The sequence below is a fragment of the Haliotis rufescens genome, unplaced genomic scaffold (assembly GCF_023055435.1).
Source record: "Haliotis rufescens isolate VD_foot unplaced genomic scaffold, xgHalRufe1.0.p SCAF_30, whole genome shotgun sequence".
Taxonomy (NCBI): domain Eukaryota; kingdom Metazoa; phylum Mollusca; class Gastropoda; order Lepetellida; family Haliotidae; genus Haliotis; species Haliotis rufescens.
The window spans coordinates 5354429-5382293 of record NW_025964002.1 but is presented as its reverse complement, the minus strand read 5'-3'; the positions used below and the strand labels follow the sequence as shown (position 1 = coordinate 5382293).

The 27865-nt window shown below is 41.2% G+C and overlaps 1 protein-coding gene across 1 annotated transcript; it reads right to left on the bottom strand.

The window, feature by feature from the left end:
- Window positions 1-6852: 6852 nt before the first annotated feature.
- Window positions 6853-26989, bottom strand: LOC125371741. The gene is made up of 4 exons (XM_048380469.1): window positions 26882-26989; window positions 18368-18811; window positions 15882-15926; window positions 6853-7706 (listed from the first exon to the last, which is right to left on the bottom strand). The coding sequence occupies exons 1-4, from the start codon at window positions 26940-26942 to the stop codon at window positions 7354-7356; spliced, it is 903 nt and encodes a 300-aa protein (XP_048236426.1). The 5' UTR covers window positions 26943-26989; the 3' UTR covers window positions 6853-7353.
- Between the last annotated feature and the right edge of the window lie 876 nt (window positions 26990-27865).

Here is a 27865-nt window from a genome sequence, read left to right as displayed (position 1 = left end):
CGGGGACAATACATGTGGATTTCGGCAAAGTTGACGGTTATGACGTAATAGTCTACGAACTGTAATTCCTGCTTCCCTTAATCGATTCCCGACGGTTTTTAGTCGAATATTCTACACATTCTGCTATTCGCGGCGACGAAGTATGGAATGGATGTAGGTACGTGGTTAATATTTTTTGACAAATCAGAATCAAGCATTCTTGATTGTCATGTTAGAATTGTTGTTATTTAATAAATTTGATTGTCGATATTTAAACGTCAGTCGAATTCTAATCTGCCAGACAACAAAACATTACACACGCATCTTCAATGGTGGCTGAAAATGTCATTCGATAGTGAGCTAGTTGATCAATTTGTTTTCAGCTACTGTAACGTTATGGTAATTTAGGATTGACAAACAAGATACTAAAAATACCAGTATTCATAGTGAGTGAAAAGACCGAAATACTTCCAAGCTTCGAATCCAATTTACTAACATTTATCAAGAACTGAAATTGGTCCGTCTATCGAATACTCATTGATAATATCTAAAAATATAATGTTTTTCTCCTAAACGATTGCTTGGTTGGTGCAAAATGTGTTTTTGTTGGATATGGACTGATATGACCAAGGTTTCAGTATATTTTCTTTTTGACAGCATGGTAAACATAAAATAGCAATATTTCAAGAACTTTACAATCAACAGGAGATGTTTGTTTACGTTTACGACGTAAGGGTTGATGTTCAGGAAGTATTTATTTTTGTTAACTCATATGACATACAATCATTAAGTGGAATTTATCTTCAGCAGTTTTCTAGTACAAAATGTACATATATTATAATAGTTGTCCGTGTCATTTACCGTAGTTATCAAACATTTGGTCACAGCAACCTGGTCGGAACAAGGGATTAAAAGAATGTCTTTACATAACTAAAGGCAGATGATCTTCACACACAAACTGCTGCTTAAACGTAGAGTATGTATGTACATGAGGTATTTTGTACATCCCTTTGTTGTGGAGCCCCAAAGATTCAAATGTTATGTTTCCAAATCCCTGCTCAATCCACATCAATATGTAACAATATATTGATATGCCTTGTCAAGTTGCTGTTGAGAGTGGGTGTGTGAGTGAGTTTGGTTTTACGCCTCTTTAAGCAATATTCCAGCAATATCACGGCGGGGGACACCTGAAATGAGCTTCACATATAGTACCTATGTCGAAAATCGAACCCGGGTCTTCAGCGTGACGAGCGAGCGCTTTAACCACTAGGCTACCTGACCTCCCCTGCTTTTGAGGAAGATCGTAATGCATTCTGTATAATTTCAGGAGGTGGTTTGTTTCAGTAGGACAATCAGGGGGTACAGTTATTAGGATATTTACTACTTTCATGAGAGAAGGCCACTCCAAAAGCAAACGTTTACATTAAATACGTCTTCAATACATCTTTTACTCTTCTACCTTTGAATAATATATCATCCAATATGCTTTCTCCTTTGTTATGATTGGAGTTAATCTGTTTGACTGATTGATGTGTAGTGAAGCTAAGTAAGGTGTTGTGAAGTGTGGTGAGGTGAGCTGGGCGGCTGATGTGTCACCAAGCGACGATGCGATGCGTTGCGAGCGACTGGTGTGTCTTTAGGTGCCTTTTTTGTTTAACGCCGCACTCAGTAATATTCGAGCTATATGACAGCGGCCTGTAAATCATCGAGTATGAACTGGACAATCCTGTGATTGACGTCATGAGCATCGATTTACATGAAACAGCCACGCCGGCGAACCTGACCACCCTATCCCGTTAGTCGCTTTTTACGACAAGCAAGGAAACCAATTCTAATCCGGTGTCTTATAGTGAGGGAGATAGGTGATTGATTGATTGGGTATAACAACCACCAATCAAACTGTTGGAATTCCCATGTGGTGATTATTTTGACAATAAGGTCCAGTAGTTACACGGTAGGATGAGATGGTAATGTGACTTGGGTTATAAACCCCCCAGCGAATTGAGAAAGGTACTGAGTGCATACTGATCGATTGACCGGGGTTATAGTACTGTAGCGCTTTGGACATGCCCATGGAGGATGTGAAAATACGGCGCGATATAAATGGCATACTTTTATTAATATAATGTACGCCATTGTTGTTATAGACTCAAATGAGGATTTTAGCTGTGACCCGGATATTATGTTGATGACTTGGATAGTTGTTCCTGATGTCAACCACCTGAATTCCTACATGTCGCCTGAAAAACTTCGTCAATCAACATTCACTTACTAGTCGTGTATTCATAACTATAAACCACGACCATACGATTGAATACATGCATTCATGAACTATATAACTGGAGCGAAGAAACAATATCTTCAATCATGAACTGAGTCGGTGGGGGAGCCTTGTGGTTAAAGCGTTCGCTCGTCACGCCGAAGACCCGGGTTCTATTCCCCACATGGGTACGAGGTGTGAAGCCCATTTCTGGTGTCCCCAGCCGTGATATTGCTGGAATATTGCAAACTCACTCACTCATACATGAACTGTTTAAAAACATGATATTGAAATCTTATTTATGTCTGTTGGCAGACAGGTTGCGTGAATGCGTGATTCGGGAACAACTGGCTTCAACGAGGGCAAAATGTGAGTGGTTGATGGATGGATCTTCAACCACCACCGGTACTGAGCAAGGTGAAAACCTACAGCCAGCGATTCTCTTCAAAAACATGCACGTAGCTATCACTGTGTTTAGTCATTTCACAAATCACAATTTTGGGTTACTCTAGTATATGTCATTTCATTTTGATTCTGAAGGTGTAGAGGGGACCGCTGTGTTTGATTAGACAAGATAATTTCGATATGTCCATTGACAGAAATAGTGTGTAAAGTTTAAGGTGAATTTAACTGTCCACTCAGACACGAGCATGTTTGTAGGCCTTACTAATCAGTTAGTAGTTTTCATTAGGTGGCCTATCGTCACTAACTTGAAAAGTTTAAGTAGTAATATGATATACTTTCATTGTCAGCAGGCCCGTGAAGATTCCGGGGTAGAATAGGTCTTCAGCAACCCATACTTGCCGTAAAAGGCGACTATGCTTGTCGTTGAAGGCGACTAACGGGATCGGGTGGTCAGGCTCGCTGACATGGTTGATGCATGTCATCGATCCCAATTGCGTGGATCGATGCTCATGATAATAATCACTGGATTGTCTGGTCCAGACTCGATTATTTAAAGACCGCCGTCATATAGCTGGAATATTGCTGAGTGCGGCGTTAAACAACAAACATACAAACCAATCATTGTCAGCTTCCTGTGTTAGAGAAATTCTAATAGGAATACAGCCGCAACACATTCATGAACATGTAGCAGGGCGTGGTGCGTGTGTGTCCGGCCACTGGGCTTCTACTCAAAACATGAGGCAGTTGAATGAAGATGAATTTCATTCGCGTCAGATGATGGGAGGTAAGCTGGAAACAGAAGAGCTCCCTCCATCATTAATATGTGAGTGAGTGAGTGAGTATGGTTTTACGCCGCTTTTAGCAATATCCCCGCAATATCTGGAACACCAGAAATGGGCTTCACACATTGTGCCCACGTAGGGAATCGAACCCGGGTCTTCGGCGTGACTAGCCAACGCTTTAACCACTAGGCTACCCGACCGCCCTATTAATATGTAATACAATCTAGTTTAAGTTAACAGAAAATCATTATAAATTTTACAGGGAAGTTTATTGTTGAAGTATACTGTTGAAGACCATGTGCTCAATAGATGTAACATAAATGTGTATACTGGCAATATTTATTTAGAATAAATTAAATAATAATGTAATTAAATATATTCTGCTTTAAAGAAAAGATGCGATACCCTTTCTATGAATATATTTGTTTCAAGAACAAGTTGGAAAAAATATGAATATTGAAATGTTTCTCATCTGGAATAGAAGTCCATGCAGAATGCTCGGGAGGACAGGTGAGAAAGGGAGTTTAGATAAGTGGACCAAAGGGCCAATCTTTAAGACTGGTATATACGTATCAAAACCACATGCCACGAAACGTATCTAAACCACATGCCATGGCACGTATCTAAACCACATCCCATAACACGTATCTAAACCACATGCCATGACACGTATCTAAAAAACATGCCATGACACGTATCTAAACCACATGAAATGACACGTATCTAAACCACATGCCATGACACGTCTCAAACCCACATGCCATGACAAGTATCTAAACTACATCCCATGACACGTATCTAAATTACATGCCATGACACGTATCTAAAGCACATGCCATAACACGTATCTATAACACAGGCCATGACACGTATCTAAACCACATGCCATGGCACGTATCTATAACACAGGCCATGACACGTAACTAAACCACATGCCATGACACGTATCTAAACCACATGCCATAACACGTATCTATAGCACAGGCCATGACACGTATCTAAACTACATGCCATATCAAGTATCTATAACACAGGCCATAACACGTATCTATAACACATACCATGACACGTATCTAAACTACATCCCCTGACACGTATCAAAACCACATGCCATGACGCGTATCTAAACCACATGCCATGACACGTATCTAAACCACATACCATGACACGTACCAAAACTACATGCCATGACACGTACCAAACTACATGCAATGACACGTATCAAAACCACATGCCATTACACGTATAAAATCCACATGCCGTGACACGTATCTAAACCACATGACATGACCCGTATCTAAACCACATCCCATAACACGTATCAAAACCACATGCCATGACACGTATCAAATCCACATGCCATGACACGAATCTAAACCACGTGCCATGATACGTATCTAAACGACATCCCATAACACGTATCCAAACCACATGCCATGACACGCATCTAAACCACATGCCATGACGCGTATCTAAACTACATGCCATGAGATGTATCAAAAACACATGCCATGACACGTATCTAAACCACATGCAATGGCACGTATCAAAACCGCATGCCACGACACGTATCTAAACCACAGCACGTATTTAAACCACAAGCCATGATACGTATCTGATTGGGATATCAGGACGACAAATAACAGACCATGAAAATAGGTGAAATGTTTAGAAGTAATTCGTTTCAAAGCATTAATACTGGTCCATTATTTTAAAAATAAGAAACAACCCAGGTCAATGACTGAATGTTTGTATTATCACAGAAACGTCCTGCTTCCGACACATATATACTTTGAGCAACATCAAGACACTAGACAAATCAATACATTTGCATCTCTAATATGAGCATCTCTAATGCGAGCATCACCAGTGACAGTTGGAGGGGGACACAGCATTGGACCACATACATTGTTTTACACAAGGTCAGCTTTATGCTTTGTTTCTGTTCATGCGTTCCACCGAATTTAGTAAGTCGTTTGAACAGCTGGAATCGGTTGCATTACTGATTCACAAGTTCTCCATTGGCTGATTATACTCTACTTCTACACATATAATTCTATAAGTACAAATATGATTGTTAACAGTACTAGTTGGTAAAGGACTATGGCTGTATCTTAACATTCAAACCGTGGAATAGATTGTGCTGTGCCAAATACATTACTAGAACAAGTTAAAGATCAACCGATTCTTTCACATTACTATAGACAATGTGTCATGGTATGACAGAATAACAATAAGTAATAAGAAAGAAGCAGGTTTTTTAATTTCTTAGTTCTGTCATGGTATGATAGATTTACTATAAGAAATATGAAAGGAACTGGTGTTCCTTAACTTTTTAAAGTACAGTAAACTACGGTTATAACGAACTCAAAGGGACCACTAATTTTAGTTCGTTATAACCGTAGTTCGTTATAAGCATATATACAGCATAACTACAGCAAATTTTAGGGACCAAAAGGTTAGTTCGTTATATCCGTCAGTTCGCTATAAGCGTGTTCGTTATAACCGTAGTTTACTGTATGTAATAATAGAATTGTAGGCCCATACAGAGGAACAAAGCTTTGTTTTACCCTTTGGCTATTGTTCAAATGTCACCTCATTCTTGACGAATAATGCCTAATTTTGTCGTTTTCATGGACAGTTGTCGGGACAGTGCACAGTATGATTAGAAAATCAACAGACCAAACATCTAAGGTACTATTGGTAGTAGATATCGTATGCATGATTCATTATATGTACAGTGATAGATCAATAACTAATTGGGATGCAGCTAGATAACACTATTGTGAAATCATGACAACAGGTAAGTACCTACATATACAAAGTGATTCACAAACTGGTTATAAAGTGTATATCACATCCAAGAACATTGATGATGTATGGCATATACATTTCACTACAAAAATGTGTGATGATTATTAGTGTCGGAAAGTTTAACACACGACAATGCCAGGAAATAACGATTAGCCGTCCAGACATATTCCATTGGTCGGAAAAGGCAAAAAGTGGCGAACATTATATGAATGAATCCCTGAAAATCATGATGACACCGGGTGCGAAAACGGTAGACATGTTTTTCCATACCGGAAGCATCCGCCACTCACGAAGTTTGCTAAGAGCAAAGTAAACACATACAAGCCATGTTTACGAATGTGTTTCAATCCTAAACGGTATGCACATTTAGTGTGTTCTGTCTAAACAAGTTTTGGTCTAAATACATGAAATAAGTTATCGCCCTATGGCCTAAACACCACCCAAACGCAACATCCTCATAATTCAAACATGTTGAGAATTTAAACACCTTTGCACATGTTTAGAGTGAGTGAGTATGGTTTTACGCCGCTTTTAGCAATATTCCAGCAATATCACGGCGGGGGACACCAGAAATGGGCTTCACACATTGTACCCATGTCGGGATTCGGAGCCGGGTCTTTGGCGTGACGAGCGAACGCTGTAACCACTAGGCTACCCGATCGCCCGCACATGTTTAGAATGTAAACACCTTTAAACGTGTTTAGAATATTTTAAATACCTTCAGAAGTTACACGTGAAATAAAATCATTATCCGTGTCGTCCATCGTGTACCGCTAGGCTACTGCATTCAGCGTGAATGTGCCACTAGGTAGTGCCCACGAAAAGCTCGTGCAAAAAGTCACGTGACTAACGGTGCGGACGAGAAATCGCCCATTCCTCGTTGTACCCCTAAATACCGTTAAGCGAAGCATAATACCGTAGCGAATAACTGAAAACATGTTATTAACGCTGTTTTTACGGTTTATAAGTTGGATAAAGTACTCCTCCTCGGTTATCGTCGGGACTCTCAGGTATCGGCAAGGTGAGACCTCGGCGCTTCGCGCCTCGATCTTACCTTGCCGATACCCTCTTGCCGAGGTCTTACTTTCCCGACCATAACCTCGGAGTCGTGCTTTATCCTACAAAATAATCATATACATCACCTCCCACTGACATAACATAATCAGTGGAGACCAATGGACTACCAAAGGATTGAAGCGTGTAGACATTGGAGCCTGCTTCATACGCAAGTGATGGAACACACTTGTCGGTCAGTTTGCAGGTGCCTGTTGTGGAGATGCTGAACCCGATGCAAGCAGTGGTGCAGAGACACTTGTAGTTGCACTCCTTGGTGGTCATCCCTGTTTCCTGGAAGATGACGTGGTCAGCGTTGTTGATCATCTTCCCTACACCGGACATATGGAACACAAAGGGCAGGAACCCTGAGGACACCGCCGGTCGACTCTGGGCAGCACACGTCAGCTCCTCTGAAACAAAACCAGTTGAGTGCAACTTCTATGGAAACAATATTTCTATGACATGTGGATCAGTTCAATGTAGGGGTAAACGTTTGAATGACGCAGGGTGTCGACGTTAACAACTTGGAGAAACGAACGAGAAATGTTTTGTCGACGTTTACAACTTTGGAGAAACGAACGAGAACATGTTTGATGCTGACAGAACAAAGATGATTATTATGATGAATGTGAGATTGAAACCCACGAGCGGCTGTTCCTGGTCAGATATATACCATTCACCGAACTTGTGTGCTCTAAATGCGTGCGAATGATAAAATAAAAAGCAATTTAACTTGCAAATAACAAGGTCACTAAGTGATGCCACACTGTCTTAGACGTTTGTTAATGTTTGTACCACCACAATCTATAACCTCTGTGGCACCATGTTATGAACAAGGTGGAAGTCAATATAAGTCAAAGGTGGAGGTCATAATTCATGTCAAGACATAGGTTACATGCAAGCATCATTGTCAGTTTCTAAAGTGCTGGCATATCCATGAGCATGAAACTTGATAGTTGCAAATATCTAAACACGATATCAGGTGTCAACGGCATGTACATAGAAGGTCAAGGTTATTGTTAAGGTCAAAGGGAAAAGTGTCATCATGGATTGCTATGCACTTTGACCTGATAGTTACTGTGTTGTTGCATCTTTAAACTGTCTAATGTCTGTAGGGTGAAGGGCACTCGTGAAGAGCAACCTCCCCGTGGTGAGTGCTGGGTAACGCTTATCGCTCTTCCCCCGTGTGGACCCGGGGTAGAATGTGTCCACAGCACCACATTGCTGGTCGTAAAAGGCGACTGAATTGAGCAACCTGTTTGCCGTGGGTTGCGCCCCTGTGTCGGTGGAGGACGGGAGTCTGGTAGTTGAGGGCACTGGTTCCAGGAGCAGTGTTCCTTTGCCCAACACACTACTTTGACCCTTCCTTCGCCTAGACGGGTGGTAGGATGGGCCCGATCCTATCAATCGGCTGGCCATGCCAAGCCCTGTGCGTAATATTGTATATGCACACGTGTGTTATATTTTAATGTATATTTTTGTCTTTTTCATGTTTAACTCGTCCGAACTCAAAATATTTTGATTGAATTAATTGCCTAGAGTCTTTGAACCCATCAAACTGAACCCCTTTGCCATTTATAAAGCCATTCATGGATATTGTGGAGATGTGAAAAAAAGGCCCGACTTCGTCCTGCCTCCCTTCTTGTTGAATATGTAAGGAAACAACAATCCCTCAATTTATTATCAATCAGCAGCGAGTCAGACTCCACCTGAACCAACAACAACTGCAAGTGTCAATCTGTCCTCCAGGTGGTAAAGCGAGTGGAGGCTCTACTATTTTAGTCAGACAGAACTTCATTCACAGTCCTGTACATTTAAATACTGATCTTAAAGCTGTTGCTATCCGCATTACTTTGCACATTGCATTTACTTTGTGCTCTTTGTATATCCCACCTTCATCTGCTCTTCGACAGTCTGATCTACAGAATCTATATGATCAGCTCCCTTAGCCCTGCATCATCATGGACGATTTAAACGGGCATAACACTCTAAGGGGGAGTGCAAGTACAAACAACAAGGGGAAAGTTATTGAAGATTTTATTTCTGCTAACAGTTTATGTCTATTTAATGATGATTCAAGCAGATGCTTACATCCTGCTACTGGAACCTATTCTGCCCTTGATCTGTCCCTCACAGATTCAAACATTTACAATGACTTTGAATGGTCTGTGCATGACGACCTATGTGGAGGTGATCCCTTCCCTACTGTCTTAAATACTGTAACACCGGATGATGACCCGCCTTCATCACGGTGGAATTTTAGCAAGGCCAAATGGTCCTTGTATGAAACTTTACGTGTTGACATATTTAAATCTGACACGTTCATACATGTTCCTGATCTCATCCAGTTTTTTTCGAGTCAACTCAATGGTAATTGCTGACAAATCAATTCCTAAGTCCTCTGCAAATCCTCATATTCGTAAACTATGGTTTAACTTTGATTGCAAACAAGCAAGAAAGTGTAGGAAGAAAGCGGAAAAAATATTTTCACCAACATCCTACGGTTCACAACTTGAATACTGTTAAAATTACTAGTGCCAAGGCACGACGTGCTTATAAACAAAATAAGCGTCAATCTTGGAGGAACTATGTCTCCAAACTTAATTCACGTACACCCATATCCAAGGTGTGGAACATAGTTCAAAGAATAAAAGGCAAAGGTTCAAAATCTTCTGTGCTCCATCTAAAAAAAGGTGACAGATAAATAACTGATAAATTAGATATTGCAAATAAACTTGGCGAAACTCTTGCCAAGATTCTTCATCAACAAATTATGTCCCTGAATTTCAGAAATATCAGAAACAACGGGAAAAAAGAAGAAGTTAATTTTCAGTCTAATAATGGTGAAGATTACAACGCAGTATTTTCATTGCATGAGCTACATACCGCTCTTGAGCAAGCTCATGATACTGCAGGGGGTGATGATAATATCCACTATCAGTTACTGAAGCATTTGCCTGAATCATGTCTTGAGACACCCTTAAATATCTTTGACCAAATATGGACTTCAGGGAATTTTCCTCCTTCGTGGCATTATGCCATTGTAGTACCCATACCAAAACCTGGTCGGGATCATACAGATCCCTCAAATTACCGTCCTATATCTTTAACAAGTTGCGTGTGCAAAACCGTGGAACGAATGGTGAATAATAGATAAGTATTGTATTTGGAAACCAATAATCTTATTACAAATATTCAATGTGGTTTCCGCAGAAATCGAAGTACTATAGATAATTTAGTACGACTAGAATCCTTTGTCAAAATGCTATTGTAAGCATACAACATGTAGTGTCAGTTTTCTTCGATCTTGAGAAGGCCTACGATACTACCTGGAAGCATGGCATTCTAAAGGATTTACATGATTTGGGCTTGAGACGTCGTTTACCTCATTTTATATCACAATTTTTATCAGACAGACAATTTCAAGACCGAGTGGGTTCCACCCTGTCTGACCATTATTATCAGGATCAGGATGTCCCACAAGGAAGTATTTTGTCTGTTACATTATTTAGTATCAAAATAAATAGTCTTTCAAAGGTTTTAAGTGATTCAGTGGATGGATCACTTTTCGTGGATGACTTTAATGTTTCTTGCCGTGGAAAAAAATATGCATACAATAGAGAGGCCGTTACAAATCTGTCTCAGTAAAATTCATAAATGGTCCCTTGAAAATGGGTTTAAATTTTCTACATCAAAAACTAATTGTATACATTTCTGCAGAAAATATAAGCCGCATAAGGACCCTGAACTGTATTCAAATGGTATCCCTATCAAAGTTGTGAAGGAGGCCAAGTTCTTGGGACTTATTTTCGATAGCCATTTAACTTTTTTACCTCATATTAAATACCTAAAAGGTAAATGCCTGAAGACACTTGATTTGTTAAAGTCTTTTCTAATTCGAAGTGGGGAGGGGATCAGACAACACTCTTGCACTTGTACAGGTCCCTGATCCGTTCAAAACTTGATTACGGCTCCGTCGTCTATGGTGGAGCCTGCAAAAGTAACTTAAAAAACCTAGATACTATCCATCATCAGGGCCTGTGGCTTTGCCTTGGAACATTTAGAACGTTTCCAATTCACAGTCTGTATGTAAACTAATGTCCAAAAGAAACGATACCACGTGTTTAAAAGGCCATTACAAAAAAACTAAACGATACAGACATTGCAAATTGGTATATGACTTGTGAGTAATGTTTTCACAGTATGTGTAAAAAATTCATTGTAATAAATCCTTTACAATCATGAGGACAGACATGTAAAGACGCGGGGCGTCCATTTGAACACAGTTGATGAGTCAAGTGTGGAAAATGTCACAACACACGTCTCAAAGTCACGTTAGTACCGGGTATGTCCACCGTGAGCGTCAATACACGCTAGTACACGTCTACGGGCTCATGACGTCAGACGTCTGATGACGTTGGGGGGGATGCGTTGCCATTCATGGAGGAGGCATTGTTCCAATTCCTGGAGGTTAACTGGAGGCACAGGGCGATTCCTGACTTTGCGGCCGAGAATGTCCCACATGTGTTCGATTGGGTTCTTGTCCGGTGTACATGCCGGCCATAGTAAAACGTCAATGTTGGCGTTTGCTAGGAAGTTCTGGGTCAGCCTTGCCGTGTGAGGCCTCGCATTATCGTGCTGGAAAATGATACCATTAGGCTGTTGTTGGATGAATGGCACCATAACTGGTTGTAAGATGTCATCACGATAACGCTGCGCATTCAGGTTTCCTCGAATAACGACGAGTCTCGTTTTGACGTCACCGCAGATTCCACCCCAAACCATAAAACCTCCGCCTCCATATGGCCTGACTTGATGGATGCAGTTCGGTGCCAAACGTTCACCTACTCTTCGGTACACACGCTGCCGGCCGTCGTTCCTGAAGATGCAAAATCTGCTTTCGTCAGAGAACATGACACGTGCCCAGTTCCACCGTTGCCACCGTCGAAGTCGCCTGGCCCATATCTGTCCGTTAAGTCGGTGTTAAGGTGTCAGGAACGCTCCGCGGTAGGGGCGACGTGCTCGGATACCATGTGCCCGCAGTCTCCTGTACACGGTTTGTCGATGTATCACGTGTCCCAGTGCCGTCCGTGCCGTTAACGTCGCCGTTACGAAGCGGTTCCGAAGGTGAAGTACCCGGAAGTGGCGGTCTTCAAGAGGCGTGGTCACCCGTGGTCTCCCGGTTCTCGGCCTGTCTGCTGTCCGACCTGTTTGACGCAACCGCTGCATTAACCTGGTGACGGTTATGCGCGCGCATCCTAACCTTTAGAAGCGGATGAACCTTCTCTTAAACAACGCCGTCTGAAATTATCTTTACAATATGTCACTAAATTATATTCTAATCTGTCAAATCCAGCTTTTAATTGCGTCTTTAATCCTCTTTACCAAGATATTTACAATAAAAAATCATCTCTTGTTCCACCCTTCGGAATAAGAATCCAGTCTGCCATGTTTGCTTCTTATATCAAATTGCACGAAATTGCTCCCTCTCAACTGTTTTCATCACCTCCTTAGCAAATGGTAAGACCACATTAACCAAATTAAAGAAATCAGACACTAATCAACTAATTTACCAACAAGAACACAATCAATTAAGAAACACTCCTGACACTTATAAATCTATGTTTACTGGTGGTTCCAAGGATGGTGGTGCTGTTGCTAGTGCCACTGTCATTGGATCCAGGACAATATCTTCGCGATTAACAGATAACAGTTCCATCTTTACAGCAGAAGCAAAGGCCATTTTTACCGCACTAAAATATATCAAAAACAAATATAAACACAAACAATTCATGAATTTTTCAGATTCTCTTTCGTGCCTTCAGGCGAATGAAAATATATCATACAAACATCCACTTTTAATCCAAATTCTTGAATTATTTAATGATCTTGCTAGTGGCGATTATGACATCGTCTTTTGTTAGTTACCAAGCCATGTTGGTATCATTGGTAACACAATGGCCGATGCTGCTGCAAAAGCAGCACTCAACAAATCTGTGACACCACTTCTTATCCCATACACTGATTATAAACCTGTTATTAGATATTACATCCGTGATCTGATGCAAAAGAAGTGGGACACCCAAGTACGGTGTAGATATCAATAAATTACATCAAATTAAACCAAATATCGGTTACACCTACTTGGGCTGTCAGAGGTCATTATGCGACGATGTCGTATTGGCCATTCGAGATATACACAGGAATATTTATTAAAAGGTCAGGATCCTCCGTTTTGTATCCCTTGTGATGAAAGAATCACCGTCAAGCATGTCCTGCTTGATTTTTCCATCACAAGGGATAAATATTTTAGTGTCAAAACAGTTAAGGACCTTTTTACTGATGTTAATTCTCATTTAACATTATGCTTTTTAAAATAAATCGAACTTGTCCATAAATTCTGATGTACTGAATGTATTATTTTATTAATTAGTAGTGCTTATTAATAACTTATATTGTGAGTGGCTTGCCCTCGAGGGGGATTGAAGTAGCGTAAAATTATTGTCCCCCTAAGAGGGTATGTAAGTCCCAAATCATTCGAGTGAGTGAGTGAGTTGTGTTTAACGCCGCTTTTAACAGTATTCCAGTTATATCGCGGCGTGTCAGCTTAATGTGGGAGCCCGAAGTGATGCAGGTCTCAGACGTTTATCACTTCGATGAAACCCGCGAGCACGGGTACGGTGCTGACAAACCTAGAAACATAATCAGGGCGAACCGGGACTCGAACTCACAATCAGCGAATCGCGGCGCCTTAGACGACTGGGCCACCCGTGTCCCCTCCAAATCATTCGAAGTATTTTTATGCATACCAGACTTTTAAAACGTAGCATTTTTGTCATGTTAATCTTAGGCTTAACTGGTAAACTATCGCCAGTGACTGAAGGGATGATATAAATCCAGACAGGGTCCATGCAGGAAGCAAAGGCACTGTAAGTCCCCATGGTCCCTGGTGTGGTGATCTCCCATTAGTTTCTGACGATCTCTAGCCTATTTTTATAATGTGTTGTTCACTGATACTTATGGCTTTTATATATTCTAAACTAGTTTTGGATCGAATCTGTGATATTCTAGTTATTGAACTGTCCATCGTTGACAGCGTTTTATTTAGTCTAAATCTATGTATTATTAATGTCCTTCTCGCTGAAATACTGCCGATGTGACGTTAAATCTTATCTCAGTGTGAGGCGCCTAATCGCCAGCACACAAAGTCAGTGATCTAACCGACTCAGCCTCCCACTGAGGCTCAGATATTAATGCGTTAGATATAATTTATACTTTACCAAGAAAGTGTAAACCCAAATGAAACCATTTGTTACATTTTGAGTGAGTGAGTGAGTGAGTGAGTGAGTATAGTTTAAAGGCCGCTTTGAGCAATATTCCAGCAATATCACGGCAGAGGACACCAGAAATTGGCTCCACACATTGTACCATTTGGGGAATCGAACCCGGGTCTTCGGCGTGACGTGAAAACGATTCAACAACTAGGCTACCCGACTGCCCTTCGGCAGAACAGAGAGTGTACCATTGGTATGCTGCAGTTAGGAGCTAGACATGACACCGTCGCTAGACTCTTTGGTTGCACTCGTGCAACAATAACCAGGACACTGGCACGAAACCAGCAGACCGGTAAGACAGCAACCGGTCAGATAGGGAAGACAGGGACCTTAAGACAGAACAGACACTGGACATAACAAGGACAGGTAGAACACGTGTCACCACACCCAACGAAGACGCAATTTGCGCATTCTTCATTTAAGAAAGAACTTCTTCTGTCAGTCTCTGCACAGGATCCCGACGACTGAGCCACCGTGGTATTCGGGGGAATGATCATGACGTTGTCACGTCAACATCAACGCCAATAAGTCAGGTGGTACCGCACTACATAAAAATGGTAGAACAGGACCTGGCAGATAGTCTTGTCTTCGCGTGAGAGCAGATTTCAGCTCTTCAGAGTAGATGGTAGTATCGCAGAACGCATAGCTCGAAGTAATGCGAGGAGACCTACAATTCGGAGGTGGCAACGAAATGATTTGCGCCGGGGTATTTGGACGTGATCAGGAAAAGACGGATTTTTTTTGCTGAGCGATACATCGACGATATAGTTTGACAGATCTTGTTTCAACTTGACACCACGATTATATCTGCAACGCGTATCGTCCGCCACATTCTGCAAGACGCGTGAAGATCCGGGGTAGAATAGGTCTTCAGCAACCCATGCTTCTCGTAAAAGGCGACTAACGGGATCGGGTGGTCAGGCTCGCTGACTTGGTTGATGCATGTCATCGATCCCAATTGCGTGGATCGATGCTCATGATATCAATCACTGGATTTTCGGGTCCAGACTCGATTATTTACAGACCGCCGTCATATAGCTGGAATATTGCTGAGTGCGGCGTTAAACATCAACCCAAAACTTCCTGCAAGTCAATAACGGCAACATGTTGCCTTAATACAAACCGGGATTCGAATCCAAGGTTTCAGGCGTGACCAAGGGAAGCAACTTTGTCCCTCATCGCGTATTTTGTAGATGTATAAAAACTAATGAGATTACCACTTTGGTTACAGAACTAATTGTTGATACTTACCGCAGTTTTGAACGGTGTCGACAGTTGCATTGTTAGTCGTTTGGTCTGAAAGAGTGAAAAACTGAAACAGTGACGGATATAGACAAAAGCATGCAACGTGTTTTATATAGAGGATTCATCACGAGTGTTTTTTAATATGGGAAATATCAACCGAGTCTTAGTTAATCGGTATTTGCCGAGCCTTTGGCGAGGCAAATACCGATTAACGGGACGAGGTTGATATTTCCCATATTAAAAAACACTCGTGATGAATTCTATTTATCATTTTCACATTTTTGCTTCCCAATTAAGGAATAATTGCATTAAACATTAACATCAGCAACTTGTCGAAATCTTACGTATAGATCGTGCGTAGTGATACATGTTTTCCATAGCCGTGTAAACCAAAATAAACAACCTCCTAACTCCTTTATGGCATATTCCTTCGCTGAGAAAAAAAGTTCCTCGGATTATTTTAAACAAAATACTTGAACAGACTTTTGCAGAATAATTGAAATAATGTCTCCAACATCAAAGGTATCAATGTTGTTTGTAAACACCTTCTCACGTGCACCGGCGCAAAAAGTCCCACTTCCGGTTACCTAATTTGCATATCTAATTTGCATACTTATGTCATTGGGGTATGACATACATGTTTTTATGTCATAAGCTTATGTCATGGATAAATGCTTCAGTTAAATGATAAAATGAAATTAATTATGAGGACGTCCCTTCTCCCGTGTTACAATCTTGAGATCCGAGATCATCACCTAAATTCCCATCTACTCTGAACATATAAGTTCAGATCACTGCAAAATACCCATCTTGTCCGAACACTAAACCAAAGGGCGACCTTTGTTGCTAGTCGCCACTAATTAATTGTCACCCTTGTGTCGAACAAGAGTGTCGAGGTTGAAAGTCGCAACCTCAATTTAATAAAAGAGAAGTTGTGACCCACGGGAATGAAGAGCTATCTTGTCCGTGTGTCGTATACGGTTGACTTGCTTTTCTTGTTGAATAACCTTGACTTCGCTGACAAAACACGAGGCTTATCGAAGATATTTGTAGACACGAATGTGCCATAAGTGTCCACAACGAAGTATATTCTATGGCACTGTTTCCCAAAGAGTTCGTGAATGAGATCGTTCGAACTGAATATTCCGGACACCATATCGTAATTCCGAGACAAAATGTTGAAATTTAAAACATCGTACAAAACCGAAACATATGTGTTGAGCTCCACTATTATCTTCACATATATGAACTTTTTAACAAAATGGCGGGTAATGCTGATAAGAAGCTTCAGCTTTCAGTGCAATGGCAATCTAAAAGTGAAATCAAGAAAAAAAATGAAAAAAGTTACATTTACATTTTGAGCAAAAAAGATTTAGTATTATCCATAAATTACATTTTAGATATGGTTGCGGAGGATGCACAGTTAATTTATAACCGTATCATAGGAATAAAACGCTGCCATTTAGCGATGATACCTCGTGTTTCCGAAACAAGCGAGAACACTTTAATGATGCATAGAAATGTTAACGTAGCCCAATTTTGACAAGCGGTCTGTTATGAGTTGTTACATTTTGATAAATATGAACGTAGGTAATGAATGAAATAACACACTAGTGCACGTTATCTTTTCTCATGAACGCTGGTTTGGTAAACTTAACAACACGTGTCGAGTTCTCTTTATATCTGCTTGGTTGCTGCTGGCCTTTATTCTCACCCTAGACGCACTATTCTCCCGTTATATTCCCCTGACAACGCCAGACCCCGTAGAGCCGAATCGTATTACGTCAACGTGTTGCCGTGGCCTGCACGCTCCACAGACATTTCCCCATACAACACCTCTGGGATGTCATAGATCGTCATGGTCGATAACGACCACATCCTCAAGCTTACCGACAAGATCTGATCCAGACCCTCCAAAAAGAAGGGCAGCGTATCCCGCGTGACGTCATCACACTACTGACTTTTTCTGTGCGCCGGAGAGTTTTTGCGTGTCTTGTACCAGGGGTGGTCATACACTCTATTATTGTGAACTATTTTAGATGTGTGTGCCCTTTGGCCATTACGTTGAAAGCTTGTTATTGCTACTCTACCTCAATTGGGGCAACTGTCAGGCCAATATCGGATGCAGTATGACTGTCATTTTCAATGTCGATTTTTTTCTTTTCAATGCATGAGCATGTGTTTATGAATCAAATAGTGATGATACCAGGTGTTCGCGAAAAGATGAGCGTATCCTGCCCCACAGGTGGCATCCGTCACAAACACATGCAAAGTCAAGTCAAATTTATCACTTGAAAAAAACATTGGAACATATGGTACAAGTCTAAATAGGGAATAGAGCTCAACGCATAATCTATCAAAGGGAGACTTTACTACAGACACAGTTGCAACTTGGGGGATAAATACGAGTTTGTACAAATGTGAACGGTGACAGTTTCGTAGTGCTATTTGCTGTCAGCTGCCCAGCATTATTTCTAATCACCACCACTCACCAAAGCGCATGGAGACTACATTTGATCCGTCCGATGCCCCGACACTAATGTACTTGACCTCAATGATATCAGCGTCCGACCAACTGATGATCTGCTGGCCACCGATGACTGTCCCCTTGCCCATCCTGATGGTGCACTGGTCCCAGCTGACCCAGTAGGGGTGAAAGGTCGAGTCGCACGTGAAGAAGGAACCTCCCTGGTTCACCTGAGACTCTGGTGTCCCTGGGCAACCAGAGCATATTTTCCTGACTGCCGAGAAATACTGTCCACCGGTGTCTTTATTCAGATCGATGTTGTAGCCATTGGATGTTGACTTGGTCGGCCCCCACAGCCCAAACTGTATGTTCTTACATCCCTTCAGTTCAACCTTTGCTGACCAGTGGCCGATGATGTTGAGACCGTATGGATCTGCATAGTTGTTTTTTATTGCTGTGTTGAGCTGCGCTAAATATAAAAAAAGAAATATGTTTTAGTGATCTAACGCACAATACGTTCTTGTATATTCGTTGTCGCATTTTTGTATGCACATCTATATCGCGACAATTACACTAAACAACTGCTCATAAAAATACAATTTAAAGATAATCTTCCGGTATGTGATTTCGAACCCTCGAATGTAGCACCCAAGCTGCATCGAATTCTTTGCCACAAACGTGTGCTTTAGATTATTATCAGTATATGTCACATTAAGCCCAGTCCTACATTGTCGAATGACGCGGATAATAATAATAATAATAATTGATTTATAAAGCGCCTTATATCCATCGACAGTTGCTCACTGGCGCTGTGACAAAGTTAAAAAGTAATGTCTATGTACATATGCCAACAATCAGGAGATCTATTGAAAAGTTGAAGTGAAGAAGTGGGTTTTGAGGAGAGACTTAAACGTTTCCTTAGAAGCAGAGTTTCTCAGATTCAAAGGCAAAGAGTTCCATAACTGTGGACTGCAAAAGGAAAAGGCACGGTCAGACATAGCAGAAGTAGACAGAGGCTGATACAGTAGAGTTCCACCAGAGGATCGGAGAGCGCGCTCTGGAGAGTACAGGGATATACGATCTTTGAGATAGTCTGGATAGTCGCTATTGTTGAGGCAGTCGTGAGTGATGATACATATCTTATAGTTATACGAAAAGAGATTGGAAGTCAATGTAGTGCTTTGAGGACAGGACTGATGTGATGTGATATACACATTCAGTGACCCTGCGTCGTGGTGATTTCCCACCTGCAGTATATATAAGACGGCATGAAAAACTTTTAACATCAGCATTTTCTTCAGCAGGTCCCTCAAGCTGTTGTCATAACTACCTTAAACTGTGAAAAAAACCCAGACAACTTGCACGACAACACGAATATTTTGTCAAACATATATGAAAACGAAGAGGGGACATGGTCATCAATATCTCCAGCAATAGTGCATCTATATAGGATTGCAAATGTGCTTTCATTATTCCTTTGGATACTCAAAGTTTATAGTATAAAGAAATAGTGAAAAAGGACACTGATGAATGCATGAAGTAATATGTTCTGTATCAAACACACACTGGTGAATGAATAAAGTAACATTTTCTCAATCAAAGACACACACATACACTGATGATTGAATAAAGACATATGTTCACTTTCAAATACAGACTGATGAATGAATAAATACATATGTTCACTTTTAAATACAGACTGATGATTGAATAAAGTACTATGTTCTCTATCAAACAGACACTGATGAATGGATGAAATAATATGTTCACTGTCAAACACACACTGATGAATTGATGAAGTACTATGTTCTCTATCAAACATACACAGATGAATGAATAATTAGGCAGTAGTTCTCTATCAAACAGACACTGATGGATGGATGTTGTAATATGTTCTCCATCAAATACACACTGATAAATGAAAAAATAATATGTTCATTGTCAAAGACGCACTGATGAATGAATATGGTAATATGTTCACTGTCAAAAACACACTGATGAATAAAGTAATATGTTTGCTGTCAAACACTCACCGATGAATGAATAAAGTATATGTTTTCTATAAAACATTCACTGATGAATGAATACAGTAATATGTTCTCTATCAAACGCACACTAATGAATAAATGAAGTAATACGTTCTCTCTCAAACACTCACTGATGAATGAATAAAGCATATGTTTTCTATAAAACATTCACTGATGGATGAATACAGTAATATGTTCACTGTCAAACACTCCCTGATGAATGAATAAAGGAATATGTTCTCTATCAAATACACACTGATGAATGAAAAAAGTAATATGTTCACTGTCAAGTACACACTGATGAATGAATAAAGTAATATAATAAACCGCAAAAGTAACATTGCATGAAAAGTTGTCATTTAAATATCTGGGTAATTTTTGTCAAAGTTTATAAATTTAACATTACCTTGTCCAGAAAAAATAGATTTGATGATAAAATGACATTGCAGATGACAATAAAACCGATCGCCTTAACGCATCAGGGCAGCGGCCATGGTAACCCTATGCACGTGCGTTCTCCCATTTCTTGCCCTATAAAAATCTACCCAGGTCGGTTAACATTCATTCGTTATTGAATTGCTACCACATGCCTAGATTGACAAGAAATCAGCAACACCAAGCCCTTGAACGATTTCAAGCTGGACAAACCGCCCGGCAAGTAGCCAATGCATTTCAAGTCCACGTACGAGTAAGTACCATATAAGGCTCCAACAAAGGTACCAGACCACCAAAAATACGGATGACCGACGACGTAGTGGAAGACCAAGGGTCGCCACTTGACGTCAGGATCGTCAGATTGTGCGACAAGTTTTTCAAGATCGCTGCGGAAACTGCGCGACAGACAATAGGGACACACCAGCGACACATTAGTGCGGACACTATGCGTCGACGATTGACGAACAGACACCTCCACTGTCCTAGGCCACACCGAGGACCCCTTCTGACACCACGTCATCGCCGGGACCGTCTTCAGTGGGCAACACAGCACCAGCTTTGGCGCCACCAGCAGTGGAGAAGAGTCCCCTTCTCAGAGGAGTGCCATTACTGTATCTCAACAGCAGATGGCAGAGAGAGAGAGAGAGAGAGAGAGTCTGGCGACACCGTGGGGAACGTTATTCGGATGCTTGTGTTGTTGAGAGAGACTCGTGGTGTGGTCCGAGCCTCATGGTGTGGGGTGGAATTGGTCTTGCACAGAGGGTCGGCTTTGTGGCCTTCCAGAACATCGGTCCAGGGAGAGGCAATGGTGTCACAGCAGCTCGGTACACTGATCAAGTCTTGAGACCTACCACGAATTTCAGCATTGTGACGCCCGTGCCCACACTGCGAGAGCAACAAGAGACTTCCACCAGCAGAATGGCATCAGAACCATGCAGTGGCCTGCCCTGTTCGATATAAATCCCATTGAACACCTGGGACGAGATTCAAAGACGGCTGAATGACGTCCGACCAAGGCCGACAACTGCAGTTGAACTGCGTCAGGCGTTCCTCAGAGTGTGGGCTACATGGCCTTCATCAACCGCCTTCATCAACCGCCTTCATCAACCGCAGTCATCAATGCACATGGCGGACACACGAGATATTGACGCATGATGCCATTTTCTCAGAGACTAGTGTTGAGTTTCACTTTAAGAACCATATGTAACTGCCCTCCCAAGTGTTGTACGTATGTAACTATCCTCCTCCGTGACGTGGTATATATGTAACTGTTCTCCCCAGTGTTGTACGTATGTAATTGTCCTCCCCAGTGTCGTGGTATATATGTAACTGTCCTCCTCCGTGACGTGGTATATATGTAACTGTCCACCCCAGTGTTGTGGAATATATGTAACCGTCCACCCCAGTGTTGTGGTATATTTGTAACTGTCCTCCCCAGTGTTGTGGTATATATGTAACTGTCCTCCCCAGTGACGTGGTATATATGTAACGGTCCTCCCCAGTGACGTGGTATATATGTAACTGTCCTCCCCAGTGACGTGGCATATATGTCATTGTCCTCCCAAGTGTTGTACATATGTAACTGTCCTACTCCGTGACGTGGTATATATGTAACTGTCCACCCCAGTGTTGTGGTATATATGTAACTGCCCTCCCCAGTGTTGTACGTATGTAACTGTCCCCCCAAGTGTTGTTGTATATATGTGACTGTCCTCCCAAGTGTTGTTGTATATATGTAACTGTCCTCCCCAGTGTTGTACGTATGTAATTGTCCTCCCCAGTGACGTGGTATATATGTAACTGTCCTCCCCGGTGTTGTGGTATACATGTAACTGTCCTCCCCAGTGTTGTACGTATGTAATTGTCCTCCCCAGTGTTGTGGTATATATGTAACTGTCCTCACCAGTGTTGTGGTATATATGTAACTGTCCTCCCCGGTGTTGTGGTATATATGTAACTGTCCTCACCAGTGTTGTGGTATATATGTAACTGTCCACGCCAGTGTTGTGGTATATATGCAACTGTTCTCCCCAGTGTTGTGGTATATATGTAACTGTCCTCACCAGTGTTGTGGTATATATGTAACTGTCCTCCCCAGTGTTGTGGTATATATGTAACTGTCCTCCCCAGTGTTGTGGTATATATGTAACTGTTCTCCCCAGTGTTGTGGTATATATGTAACTGTCCTCCCCAGTGTTGTGGTATATATGTAACTGTCCTCCCCAGTGTTGTGGTATATATGTAATTGTCCTCCCCAGTGTTGTGGTATATATGTAACTGTTCTCCCCAGTGTTGTGGTATATATGTAACTGTCCTCCCCAGTGTTTTGGTATATATGTAATTGTCCTCCCCAGTGTTGTGGTATATATGTAACTGCCCTCCCCAGTGTTGTGGTATATATGTAACTGTCCTCTCCAGTGTTGTGGTATATATGTAACTGTCCTCCCCAGTGTTGTGGTATATATGTAACTGTTCTCCCAAGTGTCATGACATATATGTAACTGTCCTCCCCAGTGTCATTGTATATATGTAACTGTCCTCCCCAGTGTTGTTGTATATATGTAACTGTAAATGTAACACGCAAGGTCCGGGGGCAAATCGTTCATACAACCCTGATCATACCCGATTACACTAAATATGGAAATACAGGAAATATGGCATACTAATGTACGCGTCACGACTGCCACTAAAATGCGTTGTGTAATTGTATAGTCACATGAACTTATGAAACTTGCAATTGCAATAATTGTAATGTTTCCCTAAAATGGCCGAGGTAGCCTATGGATTTCGAGTGACAGGTTTTAATCTACAAGATATATCCAAATGTCAAGCACAATAGAGTTGTTTAGAAACACGTAATTATATGCGATCGCCAAAAACAGATGATACGCTGTCTGTCCTTGTGTTACCTTTGTAAATATACACGCACTATCAATATTAGATTTATAAACTGCATACATGTATTTTGTAAACAAGTGTAACGAATACAACGTCTTTCAGAACTATCTCATTCATTCCAAACATGTATTTTCTAAATACATGATTTTGTACTGAAAATGTTAGCAATGAAACCCACCTCTGTTGTCTATTGTTTACCACTTTATGTCTGTCTGTTTCTGTAGTGATTAGAGTTAAGCTTAATGTACTGAACCTTAAGGGGAAATGCCTATTCGTCCGAGCTAAATGTGGTGAAGAGATTACATTTTCATAAGGGGAAAGCTTCAGTGGTGATGGCATATCATTGACGGGGTCTTCAATACAATGAGTGCTGTCTTCTGGGAGGCAGGGTGCGTAAAGTGGGATTTCGATCAGCCCAAGAACACACATACACATTGTTAATCAACAGTACACGCAAGCTGCCATCAGGTTAGTGCGCCGTCAAATAACAAACAAACAAACACAAATGACACGTGTATAGCGTTTGTGTGTCTTTGGCAACGTCTTGACCTGGCATTTTACATTATATTCCAAGTTTCCAAATTTGAGGCATCAGTGAAAAAAATGATGTTCGATGCAATTCCCTTTTTTGACTTGTACCAAATGTTCTCTCGTATTATCAGGTGAACAATTGACTTGCCTTGGCAAGTATTTGTGACGTAGCCACTGGTGGTGCAGGATACTCTCACCTTTTCGCGAACACACTATTTGATAGTGATTAATAAAAACTTGCATATAATTTAGTCGGATTCTTACAATTGAGTGCTTTGAGTGCCGTAGGTATTTTTTGGATTAGGAATTTTGATTTTGATGAACAAAAATAAAAATGCATTGTACAGGATATTTTTCATTATCTTTGATTTGGATTAGCAGGTGACAAAAGAAATCTTGGCCTGGTTTGGGCACTTATAAATTATACATAAAAAATCTTACTTGTTTTGTTGCTTTAGTGTATTTGACAATACATTTGCTAATGTAGCAACGTTGCTTCCAGCCCGTCATGGAGTAACGTATGGGGAATCTGTGATTCATTTATCGTGTATAATTCTGTTCCTAATATAACAGGTTATGTATACTCAAACACAAGTAAGGGATCATAAAATATACATGTTATGTTAGGTCGTCAGAATAAATATTGACTGCTTTAATAAACGACTGCCTGAAATGGAACGGTTTCGAAATCAAACCCTCACGCCCCAACACAAGCATTCTTGATCGTGATTCTTCATGAAAGGTCGTCAAATTACCCTGAACCGTTAGTATTGCTGATTTTCATTAGTAACACGTCAGCATTCGTCAGTATTTGATATCATATATCAGAATGCAGGCATCGTCTTCAAGGTGATGGATGTCAATATGTTCAATGTGTCTCAGTCTGTGATTTTCAGACTTTCATGCAGACACAAAATGTTAAGGATCTGTCCTGCAGAGAGCGCCCTAGGTGAACAAAACAAATCCAGGCAACTGTAGGTCCAGCTACTGACCAGCTAATCTGCAAGCTCAGCAACCACGTGTTGTACCATCGTTAGGAAATTGACACATTCCTCCATACATGGGACATGCTCAGGAGACGTGTATGCCGATATCAAACACCACCCGCCATGTTAGCCGAACTGGGCCAGGCCCTGAAGAGGAGTGGACAAGACTCCCTCAAATAGTCATTGGGACATTGAATCGGACCATACAACGCCGTGTGAACGAATGTTTGACCAGACGTGGGGTCAGGACGCTTTACTGATCAAGTTTGTACCCTTACAATACACCACCAGCCTGTTCTGGCGAGTGTCATGTTACACCTGGTCCTTCCTTGTTCATACCCACAAATTACCATCGCTGGATACCTTTTGTATATCTGTAGTCACCTCTTATTTCCGAATATTCCCTTCTTTGCTAACGAGCATACATTTATGGGCTTATTGTTTCGTGTTGGTGTGACGTCACCATGCACCGATCTGACGTCACTTGCTGTCGGCCGCTTCCTGGAAGATAATCTGTACTGATGGTCTGATGAAGTTCCCGAAGCCTGTACATTTTGGAATGATGGACACCAAAGTGTCTGGCAACTCGTGGCATGCTCCATCCAGCTTCAATGAGGCCGATTGGCGATTGCCCTCCTCCGGCTTTCCCATGTCAGGCTTAAAGTCAAGCTCCCAAACAAACAGCTGTTTGAGAACAGATGACAAAGTGTCCAAAAAGCAACTGAAACGTTCTCAAACCTTCTGGTAATAAAGAGTGGTCCACGTTTTATGCATCTTCCAGGGGATGAATGTCATTGCCATTTAGAGAGTGGTCAAATGTAACAAATGTTATATTTGGGATAACACTTTCTTAGAAAAGTGCAGATTCTCGTACCTTTTGTGGTTGAGTCCCAGACAAGATTTGAACCCACACTCCCAGAGTGAGGCACCTTTTGCCAGCTAACAAAGTCAGCGATCTAACCCACTCAGCCACCGAGGCTTCCACAAAAATGAAAGTCCAACAACTGGTAGTCTAGATCACGTACTTTGTGTACCCCTCTGATAAGTATAAATAAGCACGGCTCCCATGGCCGAAAGGTATGAACGTACAATGCCATTTAGAAAGGGGTCAAACGTAACAAACGTTATATTTGGAATAACACTTTCATAGTAAAGTACATATTCTATTACTTTGTTGGGTTTATCCCTATACGGGACTCGAACCCACAGTCCCAGAGCGAGGCACCTTATCGCCAGCACACAAAGTCAGTGATCTAACACACTAAGCCACCGAGGCTTCCATAAAAATGAAAGTCCGACAACTGATAGTCTAGATCACGTACTTTGTGTACCCCTCTGACAAGTGTAAGTTGGCACGGCTCCCATGGCCGAGAGCTATGAACACACAATGTCATTTAGAAAGTTGTCAAATGCAACAAATATTATATTTGGGATAACACTTTCTCAGTAAAGTACAGATTCTCGTACTTTTTATCATTACAGTCACTCCTCTGACAAGTGTAACTTGGCACGGCTCCCATGGCCGAATGTTATGACACTGTGTATATACATCCATAGCTTCAATATTACAGACCTCTGTCAGAACGCGGGAATGTTGCAGAGTGTTGCTTTAAACAACAAATAAACCAAAGACACATATAAAAGTATTAAAATACAATTCACCTGCCGCAACAGCGTTCACGAACATCACAAGAAGGGTCGACACGCTTGCCGTAGTCTTCATGTTTACAAACGATGACAAACGCAGTGTACACACCTCCAAATCTTGGAAAAGCTTCCTTACTTGTCTGTGAGTCGCTACATGATAAATCACGAAACTAATTATAACAAAACAATAACATTGCTTTGATGAATGATCGATTTATTAACATTCACAACATAACACTGAGTCCTTTCATAACTTATGCTGCGTGACGAATATTGTTGACGTCATTGATCTTGTCATTGATTATTAGCTTCAATCATCTTGTTAATTGACTTCGATACATTATTGTTGTATCAAATCAGTTCAACACTAGCCAACGAGCATGCGTATCTTTTTAATTGCTATACATGGTGTCTGATGTTTCGATATAACTTCAGGTAAGTATTAGTGAGAAACGCCTACATAGCATCGGGCGATCCGGTTCCGTGGCGTGGTTGATTTTATATCACCGTACCCTTACAGCCTGGGACGTTACTCATACTATCGACCACTGGTTTGTTTGTTTGACCAATAATCGATTGAAATAATGCTGAATACTGAAATAATGCCGAGCGTTGTCTAAAACAGCAAACAAACAAAACAAATCATAGTTGGATGGTATAATAAATACACCCCACGCATGCACAAGACACAGACAGGCGTATAGATCCCATACACTATTGTTTGAAGATGCGCCTACTAATAAGTGCAAATATTATGTGAGAGATAATGCGTTAATGCTGATCGTGGCACATAGCTTGATATGGGATTAGACACAAAGAACCGTGGGAACAGTTTATAACAAAGAAGTCAATAAAACAGACCCCTAGCGTTTTCACTTCTGCTTTGTAAAACAATACAGACAGAATAATACAACAATTTCTTTTTTCAGTTTGGCTTAAATGTAACGCAACAACACATTTGTTCTCAAAGTGGTTCTTTTCTGGAGCTTGCGTTCGTTC

Coding starts and splice junctions, on each gene's coding strand:
- LOC125371741 (XM_048380469.1), bottom strand. CDS start 26,942: ATGAAGACTACGGCAAGCGTGTCGACCCTTCTTGTGATGTTCGTGAAC. Junction 15,927..18,367: donor TGTAGTCTCCATGCGCTTTG/GTGAGTGGTGGT, acceptor TCACTCTTTCAG/ACCAAACGACTAACAATGCA. Junction 7,707..15,881: donor CGACACCGTTCAAAACTGCG/GTAAGTATCAAC, acceptor GTTTTGTTTCAG/AGGAGCTGACGTGTGCTGCC.